Source organism: Aotus nancymaae, unplaced genomic scaffold (genome assembly GCF_030222135.1).
Source record: "Aotus nancymaae isolate 86718 unplaced genomic scaffold, 86718_ANA_hifiasm-v0.15.2.pri h1tg000049l, whole genome shotgun sequence".
Taxonomy (NCBI): domain Eukaryota; kingdom Metazoa; phylum Chordata; class Mammalia; order Primates; family Aotidae; genus Aotus; species Aotus nancymaae.
The window spans coordinates 4,640,424-4,655,003 of NW_026988463.1; the positions used below are offsets into that span (position 1 = coordinate 4,640,424).

The window sequence follows — 14,580 nt, forward strand, 5'->3', positions numbered from 1 at the left end:
TTTGGGGCGCCCATGAAGATGTGTGTCGCCTACAGTGTGAACGCTGACCCAACGATAGCACCGAGCAGTCGACCTAGCGCTCCTGTCGGAGGCGGGTCCGCCGCTGGGGGTGCGCGGCTATTGGGTGGCGGCTGGGCGGGGCGCCGCCCGGGGTGTGCGACTATTGGGTGACGGCTGACGCGCATCGCCCCCTGCGCCTCAACGACGCGGCGCGGCGCTCGGCCCTGGGGCACGCCGGCGATTGGCATGGGGGCGGGACCCGGGGGCGCGGCCGTCGGCGGATTGGCAGAGTGCAGCGGGGAGGGCTCGCGCATGCTCTTAAGTGGCAGCGGCGGGGACGGGGTCAGTGCCAAGATGTCGACCGCGGCGGTTCCGGAGCTGAAGCAGATCAGCCGGGTAGAGGCGATGCGTCTGGGGCCCGGCTGGAGCCACTCGTGCCACGCCATGCTGTACGCCGCCAACCCCGGGCAGCTCTTCGGCCGCATCCCTATGCGCTTCTCGGTGCTGGTGAGAACGAGCGCGGGCCCAGGCGTGGGCGCGGGCTGGGCTGGGAGCGTCCGTCATTCCAGCGCCGGTGACCCGCGCTCCCTTGTAGATGCAGATGCGCTTCGACGGGCTGCTGGGCTTCCCCGGGGGCTTCGTGGACCGGCGCTTCTGGTCGCTGGAGGACGGCCTGAACCGGGTGCTGGGCCTGGGCCTGGGCTGCTTGCGCCTCACCGAGGCCGACTACCTGAGCTCGCACCTGACCGAGGGCCCGCACCGCGTCGTGGCGCATCTGTACGCGCGACAGCTGACGCTGGAGCAGCTGCACGCCGTGGAGATCAGCGCGGTGCACTCGCGCGACCACGGCCTGGAGGTGGGGCCTCCGTCCGGGCCCCGCCCCCCGCCCTGGGGTTTGGCTCTGGCCCCGTGGAAGGCACCGATGGGTAACACGTCCCCTGAGGGTCCCCTGGCCGGGCTGGGTCGGGTGTCGCTGTCTCCAGCAACGGGTTGGGGAGAGGGGTCTGGGGCTGGGGGGTCGGGAAAGGAGGAGCGGGGGTAAGGGCCGGGGCCGGGGCTGGGGCTCCCTCAGGGCTGTGTTACATCTGCCTTGCTGCCTGCCATTGCCAATCCTGGGAGTGGGGAGTGGGATCGGTGGGGAGGAGGGGATGTGGGAGTGGGGCCTGCTTGGGGAGTTGGGAAACGAGCACAGAGGGGGTCGTTAAAACTTGGGAACCTCAGGGGGGCGTGAAGACTCTTTGGATTTGTGTGTTGTGGTCTGGAAGGGTTGGACTCGGGGTGTTCAGGCTTCGCTGGGTGGGCGGGGAGCATGGGGTGTGGACCCTGGGGGGTGGTCCAGGTACCAGGCAGGAGTGCATGGGGTGAGTCTCCACACTTGCTTGAGGAGGGGGCTGTACTCCTCCGAGGGAGCTGGCTGGTTTCTGCCAGGCCCTGCCTGGGTCTCCCATTAAACTTGGCAAAGCTGGCTGTTCATGCCCTGGCCTCCTAGCTTCGAGGCCCCTCCTGCCAGGGGTGCCATCTCGTGGTGGGCCTGGCCCCAAGCCCTCCTTCCTGTCTGTGCAGGTTCTGGGCCTCGTGCGGGTCCCGCTGTACACCCAGAAGGATCGTGTCGGAGGCTTCCCCAACTTCCTGAGCAACGCCTTTGTGAGCACAGCCAAGTGTCAGCTCCTCTTTGCCCTCAAGGTGCTCAACATGATGCCCGAGGAGAAGCTGGCTGAGGCCCTGGCTGCGGCCACCGAGAAGCAGAAGAAGGCCCTGGAGAAGCTGCTCCCGGCCTCCTCCTGAGGGCGGCCTGGTCTGCTGGCACCCTCCCCTGGGCTAGAAGGCTGGGAATTCCTGCCAAGTGTGGCTTGTAGAGTGTTTGTGCCCTGCTTCTGACTGTCTGGGGCGAGTGGGCCTCCTGTCACCTCCACTGTCCCAAGCAGTCACTAGGTAGTGGCCAGGCCAGCTGGAACCCAGCCCATCCTCTCAGGCTGGGCAGGGTGGTCTGGGCACACTGGGTCTGCCTCTCCAGCTTCAGGATGCTTTCATTCCCGGGGCTCAGACCCTCCTTTGTGTGCATCTCATTGCCACTGATGGAGGCCCAGGTAGTGCCTGATTGATTTCCCACGGGGGAGGTGCACAGTTCTTGGACCACTCAGAAGATATAGGATATGTGGGTGGAGGATGCCTTGTCTAGGTCAGTTCGTTCCTTCCTGAGCCAGCCTAGGGCCTAGGGGAGAGCCAGCTTGGGGTAGGAAGTTAATACTGTTAATTAATTTTGTTTGTTGTTGGATTTACTTTGCGATTTTCTCTTTCACCACGTGTGAACTGTGGGTGAGGTTTCATAGTAGCTTTGCCCCACGTGGCTTGATTCCCAGGGACAGTCAGGGCCTTGGGGGCCCAGCTATGTATGGATCTGTGGCAAGAGAAGAAGACAATAAAGTCACTCCTCAGCTGCTCTGTGTTTTGGTTTTGGATGGAGGCCCTAGGCTGGGCCCAGGAGAGGGGTTCCCAGCACGTGTGCTGGGCACAGCCCGGTTGGGGCTTCTGGGCCCAGACCTTCAGGGTAGACTCCCGGTCCTGGCTCCACCTGGGCTGACCTGCTTTGCTCTGAAAACCCACCTGTCCCCACTATCTATCTATCTATCTATCTATCTATCTATCTATCATCTGTCTGCAAGCAGCTTCAGGGGACACCCTGAAGTGCACGCTTACTGTGCAGAAGGCAACACAGAGCCATCACCCGTGGGAGCCTACAGCCTCACGCCTGGAAAGACAGACTCCAGTGGTGCCGTCGGAAAATGTTCACAGCCCATGCCTGGGAGGGAGGCAGTGCTCCCGGCGTCTTCACAGAGCTCCGTGTGCAGGCGGTGTGTCGGGGGAGGCCCTGTGTTATGCAGGCTGGGAACGGGCTTGGCTCTCAAAACCTTGTCTCAGTCACGTGGGCTCCAGGAGCAAAGGCACCACATGGGCCAGTGCCACATGTCATGTAACCAGAACTGAGACCTTCACTAGCTGATCTTAAAATTTTATTTTCCAACAAATGGTGTTTTCCAGGTGCCCTGTCCTCACCCCTAAGGTCACACCTCACTTGGCACCTGTGTGTGTGTATGGACACACTTCCCCCAGAGCCCTGCCTGGTCGGGGCCAGGGCAGCCCATGCATTCTGGCCTCACCGCCAGGCTCGGGGTGAGTTCCTTGTCCCGCCTCAGTGCTGGCCCAAGCTGCCCAGCCAGGGCCGCAGCTCCCATTTTGCCTCTGTCTGCTGGCTGCTCCCGGGGCCTGATCCTCTGGCCCTGCCTGGGCCTGCGCTGCCCATGGCAGCCACCTGCTCACTGCCTTCCTCACTCCCTGGCACACAGCTTCAGGGTGGACCAATCACCCAACGTCAGATTCTGAAAGAAAAAGCCCTGGTGAGAAGGGAGGGGACAGGTGGGTGTGTAGGTGCACCTGCAGCTGCCCAGACAGGCCCTACTGCTCCCGACGTGTGGGCTCCAGACTGCCAGACACTCACCAGCCGAGGGCTAGGGCTCCCGCCACTTCTTCCCGTTCAGCACCTGCAGCTTCTCCAGGCTCTGGGTCACTGAGCACAGTGCTTGTCCTGAGGATGTGACCAGATACCATGCTTGGCAAGTCTGGGTGGCAGGCTCAGGGCACTAGGAGGGACGACCTTGAGCCTCTCAGGCCCAGGCTCGGTGGGGCTGGGTGGGGCTGAGTGGTGCTGCCCAGGGCTCTGAGCTTCAGGTTGTGACCTGCCCCTTAGCCATCATGGCCCCGGCCCTAAGGGCAGCCTTGGGGGTAGAGGGACTCAAACCTGCTTTCCCTGGAAAGGGGCCCCTCTGCCTCACTCAGAAACAAAAGGGGTTCTCAGTCTTCAGTGAAGTCTGGTCCCCGGAGACTCACCCATCTCACGAACATGGTCCTCCAGGGCTCCTGACAGCTCGGGGAGGGTCATGGCCTGCAGGGACACTTGCCACCCCTTGGATTCTGCGATGCAGAGACCTAGTTAGCTGGGGATCTGTGTCTCCACAGGCCCTGCCTCTTTATCCTGAGCCCATGCAAGCAGGAGACCCTCCTTGGATCAGAACCTCCCTGCCTGCCTGCCTGTGTCTAAGCGACCTCAGAGGGCCGAGGCTGGGGAGCCCTTCCTCCCATGGGCTGAGGAAAGTACCAAGCCCGCTCAGCCCCACAAGAGAATACAAAGCTGTGCTGGTGGGGGCCTGGGTCTGGGCCCTGGCTGGAGGCTGCAAAGTCACCGGAGGTGTCAGCACAGCACAGTCACGGCACAGGGTCTTTCCAGTGCCTCCCACCGCTGGGGGACAGTTTTCCTGTCACAGGTGAGGAAGTGGGCTTTCATCCCCAGGGCTCCCTCTCCCTAGACTCTGAGGTCATGTGCACACAGGGACCCGGGATAGTGGCTGCTGGCCTGAGAACCAGACCAAGCCCACTGGGTCAAACCCGGCTTCAGGGCTCCCTGCCTTCCCCTCCGACCAGTGTGGAGCCAGGCCACCGCTCTTACCAGCCGGCGGGAGGGCTGGGCCCAGGGTGGCTGCACCAGGGGGCTGGTCCCGCCTCACTCGGGCTGACAGTTCAGCTTGACAGGCTCTGCCAGACACAGGAACAAGTGCTGGTGAGGGCAGAGGCCTGAAATGCAGAGCCCCCAACTCAGACCTTCAAGGGGAGGGAGGGTCTCTGCCCTGTCTGTCACTGCAGCTGGCCTTTAAGGGGTGGGCCAGTGCCACATGAAGCTGCACTAAGGAGCAGGAGGAAAACCCATGCAGATTGCCAGCCCCGAGTACTGCCTGCGTCTGCCTGCAGGAAGCAAAGGCCTGGATGGTGGCCCCAGGCCCTGAAATCCACCTCTCAGTTACAAAGTCAGGAAAAAAGGATGCCAGGGGTGACCACCGGAGACCCAGCCCAGGGCAGCTCAGAGCCACTCACCGCAGCTGGTCCAGGATGAGGGCAGCATCCCGGGCTAGGGCCCACGTCTCCCGAAGCTGGGCCTGGATATCCTCGCGGGCGCGGTCCTGCTCCAGCAGACAGCTCTCCACCACGGCCCGCAGCTCCTGCTCCTGGCACACCTGGCCCCGAATGGCCTCTACCTCCTCGCAGCGCTGCAGGGGGCATGGAGGCTGGGAGGTGCCTGCGCAAGCCAGCCCTGTCCTATGTGTGGAACCCCTCCACATAGCGCTTGCCTTTTCTGTCAGAGCTGGGGCCAACTCCGGGGTGCTGCCCCGCCCTCCAGCCACAGCCACTCACCTTGTGCAGCTGGATGGCAAGCTCCTGCATCTCAGCCTCTAGCCGGTCGGCATAGGCCAGCTCCAGGGCGTCCCCAGGCGGGCGGGCACTGCTGTGCCAACGGGCGATGGCAGACGTCATCTTCCTCTTGGGCCCAAACAGCCTGCAGGGGACAACGCGACCACGACATGCCTCAGCCTCCCAAGGGAACTTAGGTGGGCAGGAAGTTTGCCCCAACCCCAGGCTGAGGGCCAGAGCAGCCCCTCTGGACGCACGTGATGCCAATTTCCTTCAGGTCGCTCTCGGTGAGAGTCAGAAAGATGCGGAGGTCCACGTCCTGCTCCTCAAACACCTGCAGGTACTTCAGACAGCCAATCTGCTCCAGCAGCGCGGCCAGGTCCTGGCGGGCACAGGGGATGGGTTTGGGGAGGTAGTGACCTACAACGAAGCAGAGCCATTTTCCTCTGCTCGGAGCCCCACCGCTTGCCCCAGCTCAACACCAAGATGGTGCCTTGTGTGCTGGTGCAGCAGCCAGGCTGTCCCCCGCTACTCCGGTGCCTCAGGCAGGGCCGGGTGTCGCAGCAGGCACATCCTCACACTATGGTCTTCCACCTGGGGCACTGTGTGTCCATGACCAGACACCGGCCGCCTCATCCCAGGCTCAGTTCTGTGAAGGGGCGATGGAGCTGCTGATCTGGACGATGCTTTGCGCGCAGAGAATGCTCCTCTCTCGTGCAAGAGTCTCAGTGTCGGACGTTCTGACTTGTCTAAGCACAGTTGTTCTCTGAGTTCACCTGTCCGAGTTCACGGAGCTCCCTGGATATAAGATCCATGTTTCTGATCCACTTGGGGTGGTCAGGCTGTTTCTCACCCGTTGTTTCTGCTCTTCTCTCCTTCTGGAACGTCATCGGTGTGCTTGAGGGACTCACAGGTTTCTCTTCATTTTTTTCACTCATTCTCTGTTGCTCAGGCAAAATACCAGGTGACCTGTGTTCACAAGTTTTGATTCTTCTTCCTGCTCAAATCTGCTGTTGAGCCCATCTAGTGATATTTTCATTTACTTTTCAACTCCAGAAACCCTACTTTTGAAAGTTTATTGTTGCATTTAATGGAGGAACAAATTTTCGAAGGTTATTACTCGGCCATTTTCCTCAAACTATTTTCTGAGAAAAACATACTTAGGACACCACCCTGACTGGACCCCACTCAGGGCATGCGGACAGGCCTGAGATGGGCACCTACACTGAGCCGGGGCTGCAAGGAGAAGCCAGCAAATCCGAGGCTTTACTCAGCAGCAAAGCCAGCGCCTCAACAAATAACCAGCCAGGCCAGGTGCAGTGGCTCACGCCTGTAATCCCAGCACTTTGGGAGGCCCAGGGTGGGCGGATCACAAGGGTCAAAAGTTTGAGACCAGCCTGGCCAACATGGTGAAACCCCATGTCTACTAAAAATAGAAAAAATTAGCTGAGCATGGTGGTGGCTGCCTGTAATCCCAGCTACTTGGGAGGGTGAGGCAGGAGAATCGATTGAACCTGGGAGGCAGAGGTGGCAGTGAGCTGGTATCACGACACTGTACTCCAACCCGGGGGACAGCACGAAACTCCACCTCAAAAAAACAAAAAACAAATAGCCAGATCTTCCCTCTGCCTCTCCTCTCTGTGCCCGCACAGGGCAGAACACAACAGACACAGGTGAGACAGCTGAGCTGTGAACCACACCTGTATCCCTTAGGTAATGTGCGGTCAGACGGACCACAGGGAGGATGAGGATGGTGGCCACTGTAACCGTCACTGAGCACAAGCTGAGTGCGATCCCTGTCTCTGCTTCCACCACATCCTGTCACTGACTCCCGTAGGCAGCTCTCAGGCCAGGCGCGTTTTTCTTCTCCCCAGGCTCAGGGAGGCCAACTCCAGTAAGGAAAGCAGGGACACAGGTCCTTCCTGTGGCGAGGAATGGAGTGGGAGTCCTGCAGCTGGGCCGCCAGCCACGGAGCCGGCTGTGAGCCTGTGGAGGCTGTCAGGCCACAGGGATGCCACTGCCATTCTGTTCTCCCAGCAGCGGCTGGCATGTCATATACACAACACATGCCTCATACTCAGAAACTAAGTGCCGTCTCTTGAGTGTAACCGCCAATTTCACAAGTGGTCTTACCTGGGGTCCTGAGTAGGGTGTCCTCTGAGTCTGGGGCCTGGACTCGGGGGGAAAGGCTCCCCTGTCAGTCCCAGGGCAGGGCGGCCACTGGCTGTCAGGATTCTTAGTCTTCATGTAACTTTTAGCTTGTCTGCGAACTGAACTTTTACAGGCGTGATCCGAGTCCTGCAGCAAGAGGCATGTATTTGAAGGAGCACGCAGGTTGATTTGAGAGCCTTCCTGAACGTCCCACCCACCACGCAGGGGCTTCCAGTGCCATTCACTGTAGTCTGAGAACCCAGGCTGTGTCCACGGCATGTCCCAGCCCAGCACACACACGAAGCACGTGCTTGTTACACATGTGCTCACCTTAAAGTGACTGGGGGATGTTAGGCACCCTCACGACGCCAGGGACCGCTATAGGGGACCAAGAAAGAAAGAGTCCGCACCTCGTTGCTCTCCACAGAAGCTTCGCTGCTGAGCCCCTGGGCTCTGGCCAGGCCCTCGCTGCTGCTGCTGCTCCTGACAGGCCCCAGGTTGGCACAGAAACCATGTCCCTCTGAGGGCGGGAAGACAGGGCGTCCGCCTGCAGGCCTCACCAAGGTACTGTGCGTGGGCGTGCCCTGGGTCCAGGCTGAGCTGCCTCAGCCAGGGCATTCCTTGGCGCGTGCAGCGGTTGATTCCTTTTGTTTCAGGCTGCCTGGAACAAAACCTCCCCTCTATACAGACCAGCAGGGCTTCTGTCTTTTTGTTCACTGCTAAATCCCAAGCACCTGGAGCAATGCTTGGCCCAAGGTGGGCACTTTGTCAACAGCTGCTGCATAGAGCTGTGATTCTAACAGACATTCCTAGTGGAGTGTGTCCTGAAAGCCTCAGTGGGCTCCCAAGCAAGGGGCTCAACCTGTTGGTGTGGAATGGCTCCCCTAAGCTGCACGGGGCTGCTGGACCCGAAGCTTCTCCCTTTCCTCACAAGAACCAGGGCTGTCCACATCTGGCCCTTCCTTGTCCTCTGCTGGATGGCTGTGCCCCAGCGGCAGGCCAGGGGGGTAGGTAAGATGGGCACACAGGAGACCTGGCTGAGCCACAGGCTGAACGGGGTGGGGCACACGTACCCCGACTGCTGCTGCTGCTGCTGCTTTCTATGTCCCGCTCGTTGATGGGGGAGGTGACATCCCGGCAGCAGAGGCCCTCTTCTTCCAAGGGGTTCTCACCACTGCTGTTGAAGGTGACATAGCCGCGGAGAGGTGCCTGCTCTGTGTACAGAATGGGGGCCATAAGCCCAGGGAACTCCAAAGTGAAGCTGCTTCTGGTTCCAGATGCCCATACCTCCTCAGAGGCCAAGGCCCAGGATGGAGGCAGGTGACTTCCCAGCCATCACCTCATCCACTTGCCCCTGCAACCCGGCATGGCTGTATCTGTGGTGTGTGGTGGGAAAGATACTCTGGGTCAGTCAGTGGTTCAGGCAAATTCCGGGTGGGGTCAGGGGTGGCAGCTGGGTCAAGCCTGGGACATCTCCATTGCACCGCACGACCTCTTTTTCAAGGAGAAAACGTACAAAATGGTAAGCTGTGTTTACAGATGCCTGACCAGATGTTCCTTTTAGCAGGAAGTATCTAATGACCTCACACAGATGCCCACTGACTGGGTATCTTTATGTCCCTGTAATCTCTTTTAACCATAGGCCCTTACAGGCAGGCCTCCTCAGGTCAGTCAACCGCAGTGAGAAAGAGATCTGGCTAAGCAGGAAGGAAAAAGGCCTTGGGCTAAAAATTAACAGCAATAATATGAAATTACCTAGCTCTACCTCCCCCTAAAACCAAGCAGAAAAAGGCATGCATACCAGGCAGTTTCACTCCAGTTTTGTCCCTGCCCCTTCTCCAAAGAAAGCACATTTATTCACATCAAAAGACTGACTTGACCAGGCATGGTGGCACATGCTTGTGGTCCCAGCTATGCGGGAGGCTGAGGCAGGAGGATCACTTGAGCCCAAAATTCAAGCCTGCAGTGAGCTATGATCATGCCTAGGTGACAGTGAAACCCTGTCTCAGAAAAACCCAAAAGACTGGTTGGTAGGACCATGGGGAACTTACCTTCTTCTTTACATATTTTCCTAGTTACGGAGAAGTATTTACAATCGGCACACGCTATTTATCATTCCCCTCCAAATTTTTTTGAGACAGGGTCTTGCTCTATTATCCAGACTGGAGTGCAGTTGCACCATCATGGCTCACTATATCCTCGATCTCCTGGGCCCAAGCAATCCTTCCACCTCAGCCTCAAGTAGCTGGGGCTACAGGTATGGGCCACCATATCTGGCTCATGTTCAAAATTTTTTGTAGAGATAGGGTCTTCCTACATTTCCCAGACTGGTCTCACAACTCCTGGGCCCAAGCAATCCTCCTGCCTCAGCCTCCCAAAGTGCTGGGATTACAGGCATGAGCCGCTGTACCTGGCCCTTCAATTTTTTTTTTGAGACAGAGTCTCGCTCTGTTGCCAGGCTGGAGTACAGTGACAAGATCTCAGCTCACTGCAACCTCCGACTCTCGGGTTCAAATGATTCTTCAGCCTCAGCCTCCTGAGTAGCTGGGATTACAGGCACGTACCACCATGCCCGTGCCACCATGCCCAGCTAATTTTTGTATTTTATGGTAGAGATGGGGTCTCACCATGTTGGCCAGGATGGTCTCAATCTCTTGACCTTGTGATCCTTGCCTTGGCCTCCCAAAGTGCTGGGATTACAGGCCTGAGCCACGGTGCCCAGCCCCAAATTTTTTAAATTACTGGCAAAGAGAATATATGCACTTATGGAAAATTTAAATTTCATAAGGTATGAGAGGAAAAAAAAAATCCTCTGAAATACCACACCTGAGACCACTACCATCATCGCTGCTCTGTGGATACATAAAAAGAACTGCACACAAACAGCTTCAGACATGTATTATTTTGATAAAGCATCTGTTGTATGGCTATACAGATAAATTACCATCCCAGCCCAGGATGAAACCCCTCCTTCCTCCCCCCACCACATCTCAGGCTGCAGCAGGTGCCCGGGATCCTTCAGAAGGAAGAGACACTGCTGCTCAGAATGACCAGCCCAGTGTCCCAGAGCCAGTGCTCACAGCTCAGTGGCTGGAACACAGGTGGGCCCTCTTGCTGTGGTGGGAGGTGGCCAGCAGCTGGAGAGAGGCCTTCCCAGTGGCCCAGTCAACCGCCCCTCCCAGGACGATGGGAGAAGGTGGGGCTCCAGTTCCCAACCCAACACCCAGGCTTGGGAAGACAGAAGTTTGCACATCTGCTTCTTCCTGGAGTCTTAGAAGGGAATCCAGTGATTCATGTACCCTTGGCTGAAACACTGTCTGTTCTCACTGGGCAAGTCAGACTATTCCAAGTACTGGCCTCAAAGAGGCCTTGCTCCTGCGAGGGACCAGCCACGAGGCCTGTGAGACCAGCAGCCTTGGCCTGGCCATGGGTGGGTGACAGCCATCAAAAGAAGATACAACTCAAAGCTCAGTCTGAGCTCAGCAAGAGAGAGTGGGTACCAAACCCAACTCACCTAAAAACAGCCCCTGGCACTCCCCAAGAGCAAAACACTTAACACTATGGGGCTGACAACCTGAGAATAAACTTGAGATCTGAAAACCCGAATGCTAGGATTCTTTACCCCAAGTGCGCCCTTTCTCAGGAAGGTACGAGCTCAGCTCCATCACCCTAGGAAAACAGCTGGGCCTGCCTGCCCCTGAGAGCGCACACAACCCAGCTGGTATGGGTAGGGCAGAGAAGTGGAACTTCACACACTTTGCATCCTCCCTGTATGAGCCAACCCACCTATGTTAAATTTATTCCTAAATTTAACAAATGAAAAGGAAACTCAAGGAGTTAAAGCAAAAAACCAGAATGAGCTCATGACCAATGCATTTCCATCACTGGACTCAATCCTGATTCTCCCTGAGCATGAAAGCCTGGGCCACTTGTCCTGCTGCCACCTGAGGTCCAGGGACCCATGTTTCAGGAGCCTAAGAGCTATTCCATTCTTGCCAACACAGAATCTTGGTATGCAGTAACAGAGAGAAACGCGGGCCACTCACCATAGCGACAGATGCCCGTGATCCTGGCCAGCGCTCTCGGCCCCTCGTGGATGCTGACACCCTTCTTCCGGCACGGCCTCTGTCTCTGAGGAGCAGGGCAGGACTCATCAGAAGAACTCAGATCTTCGTATTTTTCTGTAGGTCAAACACCAAGATTAAGACAGTCTGTTCAGTGATGGACTCATTTACTAATCCTCAGAGTAAACTCAAAGAAAGTAACTATCACAGGTTTTATTAAGGAGAGGGTATCTGCCAGGACATCACTTTTGGGAAATGCCCACATAGGCTGGGGTGCTGCTCCAGTGGGCCACAGGGAGCTGCAAAGTTAGTGAGAATGGGGAGCTTAATTTTGTTTCTTGAGACAGCCTCATTCTGTCCCCCAGGATGAAGTGCAGTGGTGTGATCTCAGCTCACTGCAACCTCCACCTCCTGGGTTCAAACAACTCTCATGCCTCAGCCTCCCAAGTAGCTGGGATTACAGGTGCACGCCACCATGCCCTGCTAATGTTTTTTTCCTCTTTTTTTAGTAGAGATAGACTTTCGCCATGTTGGCCAGGCTGGTCTCAAGCTCCTGACTTCAGGTGATCTGCCCCCTGGGACTCCCAAAGTGCTAGGATTACAGGCTTAAGCCACCAAGTCCAGTGAGGAGTTTCATTCTTATCTCTTTGTTGGGGTTTGCAAATTCATAAAAAGCCTGTATTGTTCATAATCAGAAATAATTTTGTTGTAAGTTGAAGGAATAACTAAAATTCATCTCTTCATTAAAATATGGTAATATCAGTCACAACTTTTTTTCCAGATCCCTTCCTTTGGAAACAACTTCTTAAGGAATTCTGTATTTTCTAAAGCATGGCATATGTTTGCTATGATTATTAATTCTTTCATATCACTACCTAGTCTGACCTTTCAGAGCTCAACCCAGAGCTTTTACTATTTTGTAGCTTTTCAGTTTTTCATATTTGATTCATATAAGGCTCTGGTCCAATTCTACTTTTAAGAGATATGAGACCGGGTGCAGTAGCTCATGCCTGTAATCCCAGCACTTTGGGAGGCCAGGGCGGATGGATCACAAGGTTAGGAGTTCAAGACCAGTCTGGCCAAGATGCTGAAACCCCATCTATACTAAAAGTATAAAAATTAGCCAGACATGTTGGCAGGCACTTGTAATCCCAGCTACTTGGGAGGCTGACGCAGGGAACTGCTTGAACCCAGGAGGCGGAGGCAGCAGTGAGCCAAGATGATGCCACTGCACTCCAGCCTGGGCAACAGAGCAAGACTCCCTCTCAAAAAAAAAAAAAAAAAATACAAGAGTTGTATATAGGAGGAAATGAGATCTCCTTGTAAACTTAGTAAACTGGGGTGGAGATGCAGGGAGAGGTCCCTTGTGTTACCATTTTACCACCTGAGTAGTTTTTATTATGAAACAATCTCCGCGTCAGGGAAGGTGCTGGGCTGAGCCTGACCCTGAGAAAGAAGCTTCTCACTCGGGACAACTCGGGGAAGGCCAGTGACGTGGGAGAGCTCAGGCCCTGAACGTTGGCCACTGTGCCCTTCCCCACGAAAAGGCTCACACTCGGCCGAGTGAGCTAGCCGTGCGGACACACACCCCCTCACACTCAAAGATCTCCAGCACCCCAGGGAACCTTGCTTCCATCCAAGCTGAAGGGGAGGGAGCCGTAACACAGTAAACGTACAGAGGCAGCTGCGGGAATCTGAGCACCCAACATGCCCTCAAAATGACTTAAAAAGAACAGGCAGATGGAGATCACAGAAAAGCCAGGGCTGCAATCCTGCTATCAAAGTAGAATTCAGGCCAAAAAGCATTACATGTGACACAGAAGGATACTTTTTTTTTTTTTGAGACGCAGTCTCACTCTGTCACCCAGGCTAGAGTGCAGTAGCACGATCTTGGCTCATTGTAACCTCTAGGTTCAAGCAATTCTCCCGCCTCAGCCTCTTGAGCAGCTGAGATTACAGGCGTATGCCACAATACCTGGCTAATTTTTTTTATTTTTAGTAGAGACAGGGTTTCACCAAATTGGCCAGGCAGGCCTTGAACTCCTGACCTCAGGTGATCTGCCCGCCTTGGCCTCCCAAAGCGCTGGGATTACAGGCATGAGCCACCATGCCAGGCCAGGACACTTCTAATACTAAAAGCTGTAATTCACAATGAATCTGTAACAAATTATGAATATCTGCTACCAAAAAAATGCACCATCTTCCTTCATAAATCAGAAACACGCTAAGACAGACTTACAGATATGCTAAATTGTAGCATAGATAATAGAGAATACAACTTCTTCTCAAGCAAAACAAGGAGTATTTGAAAATACTGATTAGGCCGGTCATGGTGGCTCATGCCTGTAATCCCAGCACTTTGGGAGCCCAAGGTGGGTGGATCACTTGAGGTCAGTAATTCGAGACCAACCTGGTTAACATAATGAAACCCCATCTCTACTAAAAACACAAAAATTAGCCGTCGTGCTGTCGGGCACCTGTAATCCCAGCTACTTGGAAGGCTGAGGCAGGAGAATCGCTTGAACCCGGGAGGTGGAGGTTGCAGTGAGCCAAGATCGTGCCACTGCACTCCAGCCTGAGTAACAGAGCAAGACTTCATCTGAAAAAAATATATATATATTGATCAGTAGGTGACAAATAAGATCACAAGGAAGTTCTGTAAATTTAAGAATTATAAACACTCTCTGACCAGATACATTAGAATAAAGGTGATCAGAATAACATGAGAAATTAATCACAAGATCAGAAAGGCCCTTCCACCTAGAAATTAACAAACAAAAACCACAAAACTTCTATTAGACAACTCCTGGTTGAAGGAGAAAATACAAATAAAAATTATAGAATTTCTGAAAAATAAAAAAAGCACTAAATACGGAACCCCCAGAATATACTTAAAGCAGCAGTCAGCAAAACTTCACAGCCTCCAACATTTAGCAACAAAAGAGAAACAATGAAAATGAAAGAAATTCCCAACTCAAAAAACTAGACCAACAAAGTGAAAGAAAAATAAAAGCAGAAATTAATAGAGAACTGACAATCAGATCTAATTAATAAACCAAAATCCTATGAGTTTTCCACTAAATAGACAAAGTACTAGTATTTAACATAAACAGAAAAAAAGAAACAC

The 14,580-nt window shown here is 55.0% G+C and overlaps 2 protein-coding genes across 10 annotated transcripts in view; one reads left to right on the forward strand and one right to left on the reverse strand.

Annotated features, from left to right (window-relative positions):
• Window positions 1–201: 201 nt before the first annotated feature.
• Window positions 202–2,440, forward strand: NUDT16L1 (nudix hydrolase 16 like 1). Of its 5 annotated transcripts, none has more exons than XM_012448221.2 (3): window positions 202–507; window positions 596–856; window positions 1,564–2,440. In XM_012448221.2, exons 1-3 carry the CDS (start codon window positions 247–249, stop codon window positions 1,783–1,785), a joined length of 744 nt encoding a protein of 247 aa, XP_012303644.2. In that variant the 5' UTR covers window positions 202–246; the 3' UTR covers window positions 1,786–2,440. The 5 variants fall into 5 exon arrangements, with proteins under 5 accessions (XP_012303644.2, XP_012303643.2, XP_064218491.1 ...); XM_012448220.2 differs by having other exon boundaries at window positions 312–507; window positions 596–926; XM_064362421.1 differs by having other exon boundaries at window positions 312–507; window positions 602–926.
• A 554-nt stretch (window positions 2,441–2,994) lies between these two features.
• ANKS3 (ankyrin repeat and sterile alpha motif domain containing 3) overlaps window positions 2,995–14,580 on the reverse strand; it is a 36,628-nt gene continuing 25,042 nt past the window's right edge. For 2 of the 5 annotated variants that reach the window (XM_064362410.1, XM_012448219.3), the window contains 11 exons: window positions 11,436–11,570; window positions 8,463–8,603; window positions 7,800–7,909; window positions 7,372–7,536; window positions 5,496–5,620; window positions 5,242–5,383; window positions 4,924–5,096; window positions 4,502–4,587; window positions 3,886–3,969; window positions 3,497–3,583; window positions 2,995–3,377 (listed from right to left, as the gene is read on the reverse strand). In XM_064362410.1, coding sequence (XP_064218480.1) covers window positions 3,507–3,583; window positions 3,886–3,969; window positions 4,502–4,587; window positions 4,924–5,096; window positions 5,242–5,383; window positions 5,496–5,620; window positions 7,372–7,536; window positions 7,800–7,909; window positions 8,463–8,603; window positions 11,436–11,570 — 1,238 coding nt within the window. In that variant the 3' untranslated portion in view covers window positions 2,995–3,377; window positions 3,497–3,506. Of the gene's footprint in view, window positions 3,378–3,496; window positions 3,584–3,885; window positions 3,970–4,501; window positions 4,627–4,923; window positions 5,146–5,241; window positions 5,384–5,495; window positions 5,621–7,371; window positions 7,537–7,799; window positions 7,910–8,462; window positions 8,604–11,435; window positions 11,571–14,580 lie in introns of those variants that run through there. The other 3 variants (XM_064362413.1, XM_064362411.1, XM_064362412.1) reach the window with 3 other exon arrangements.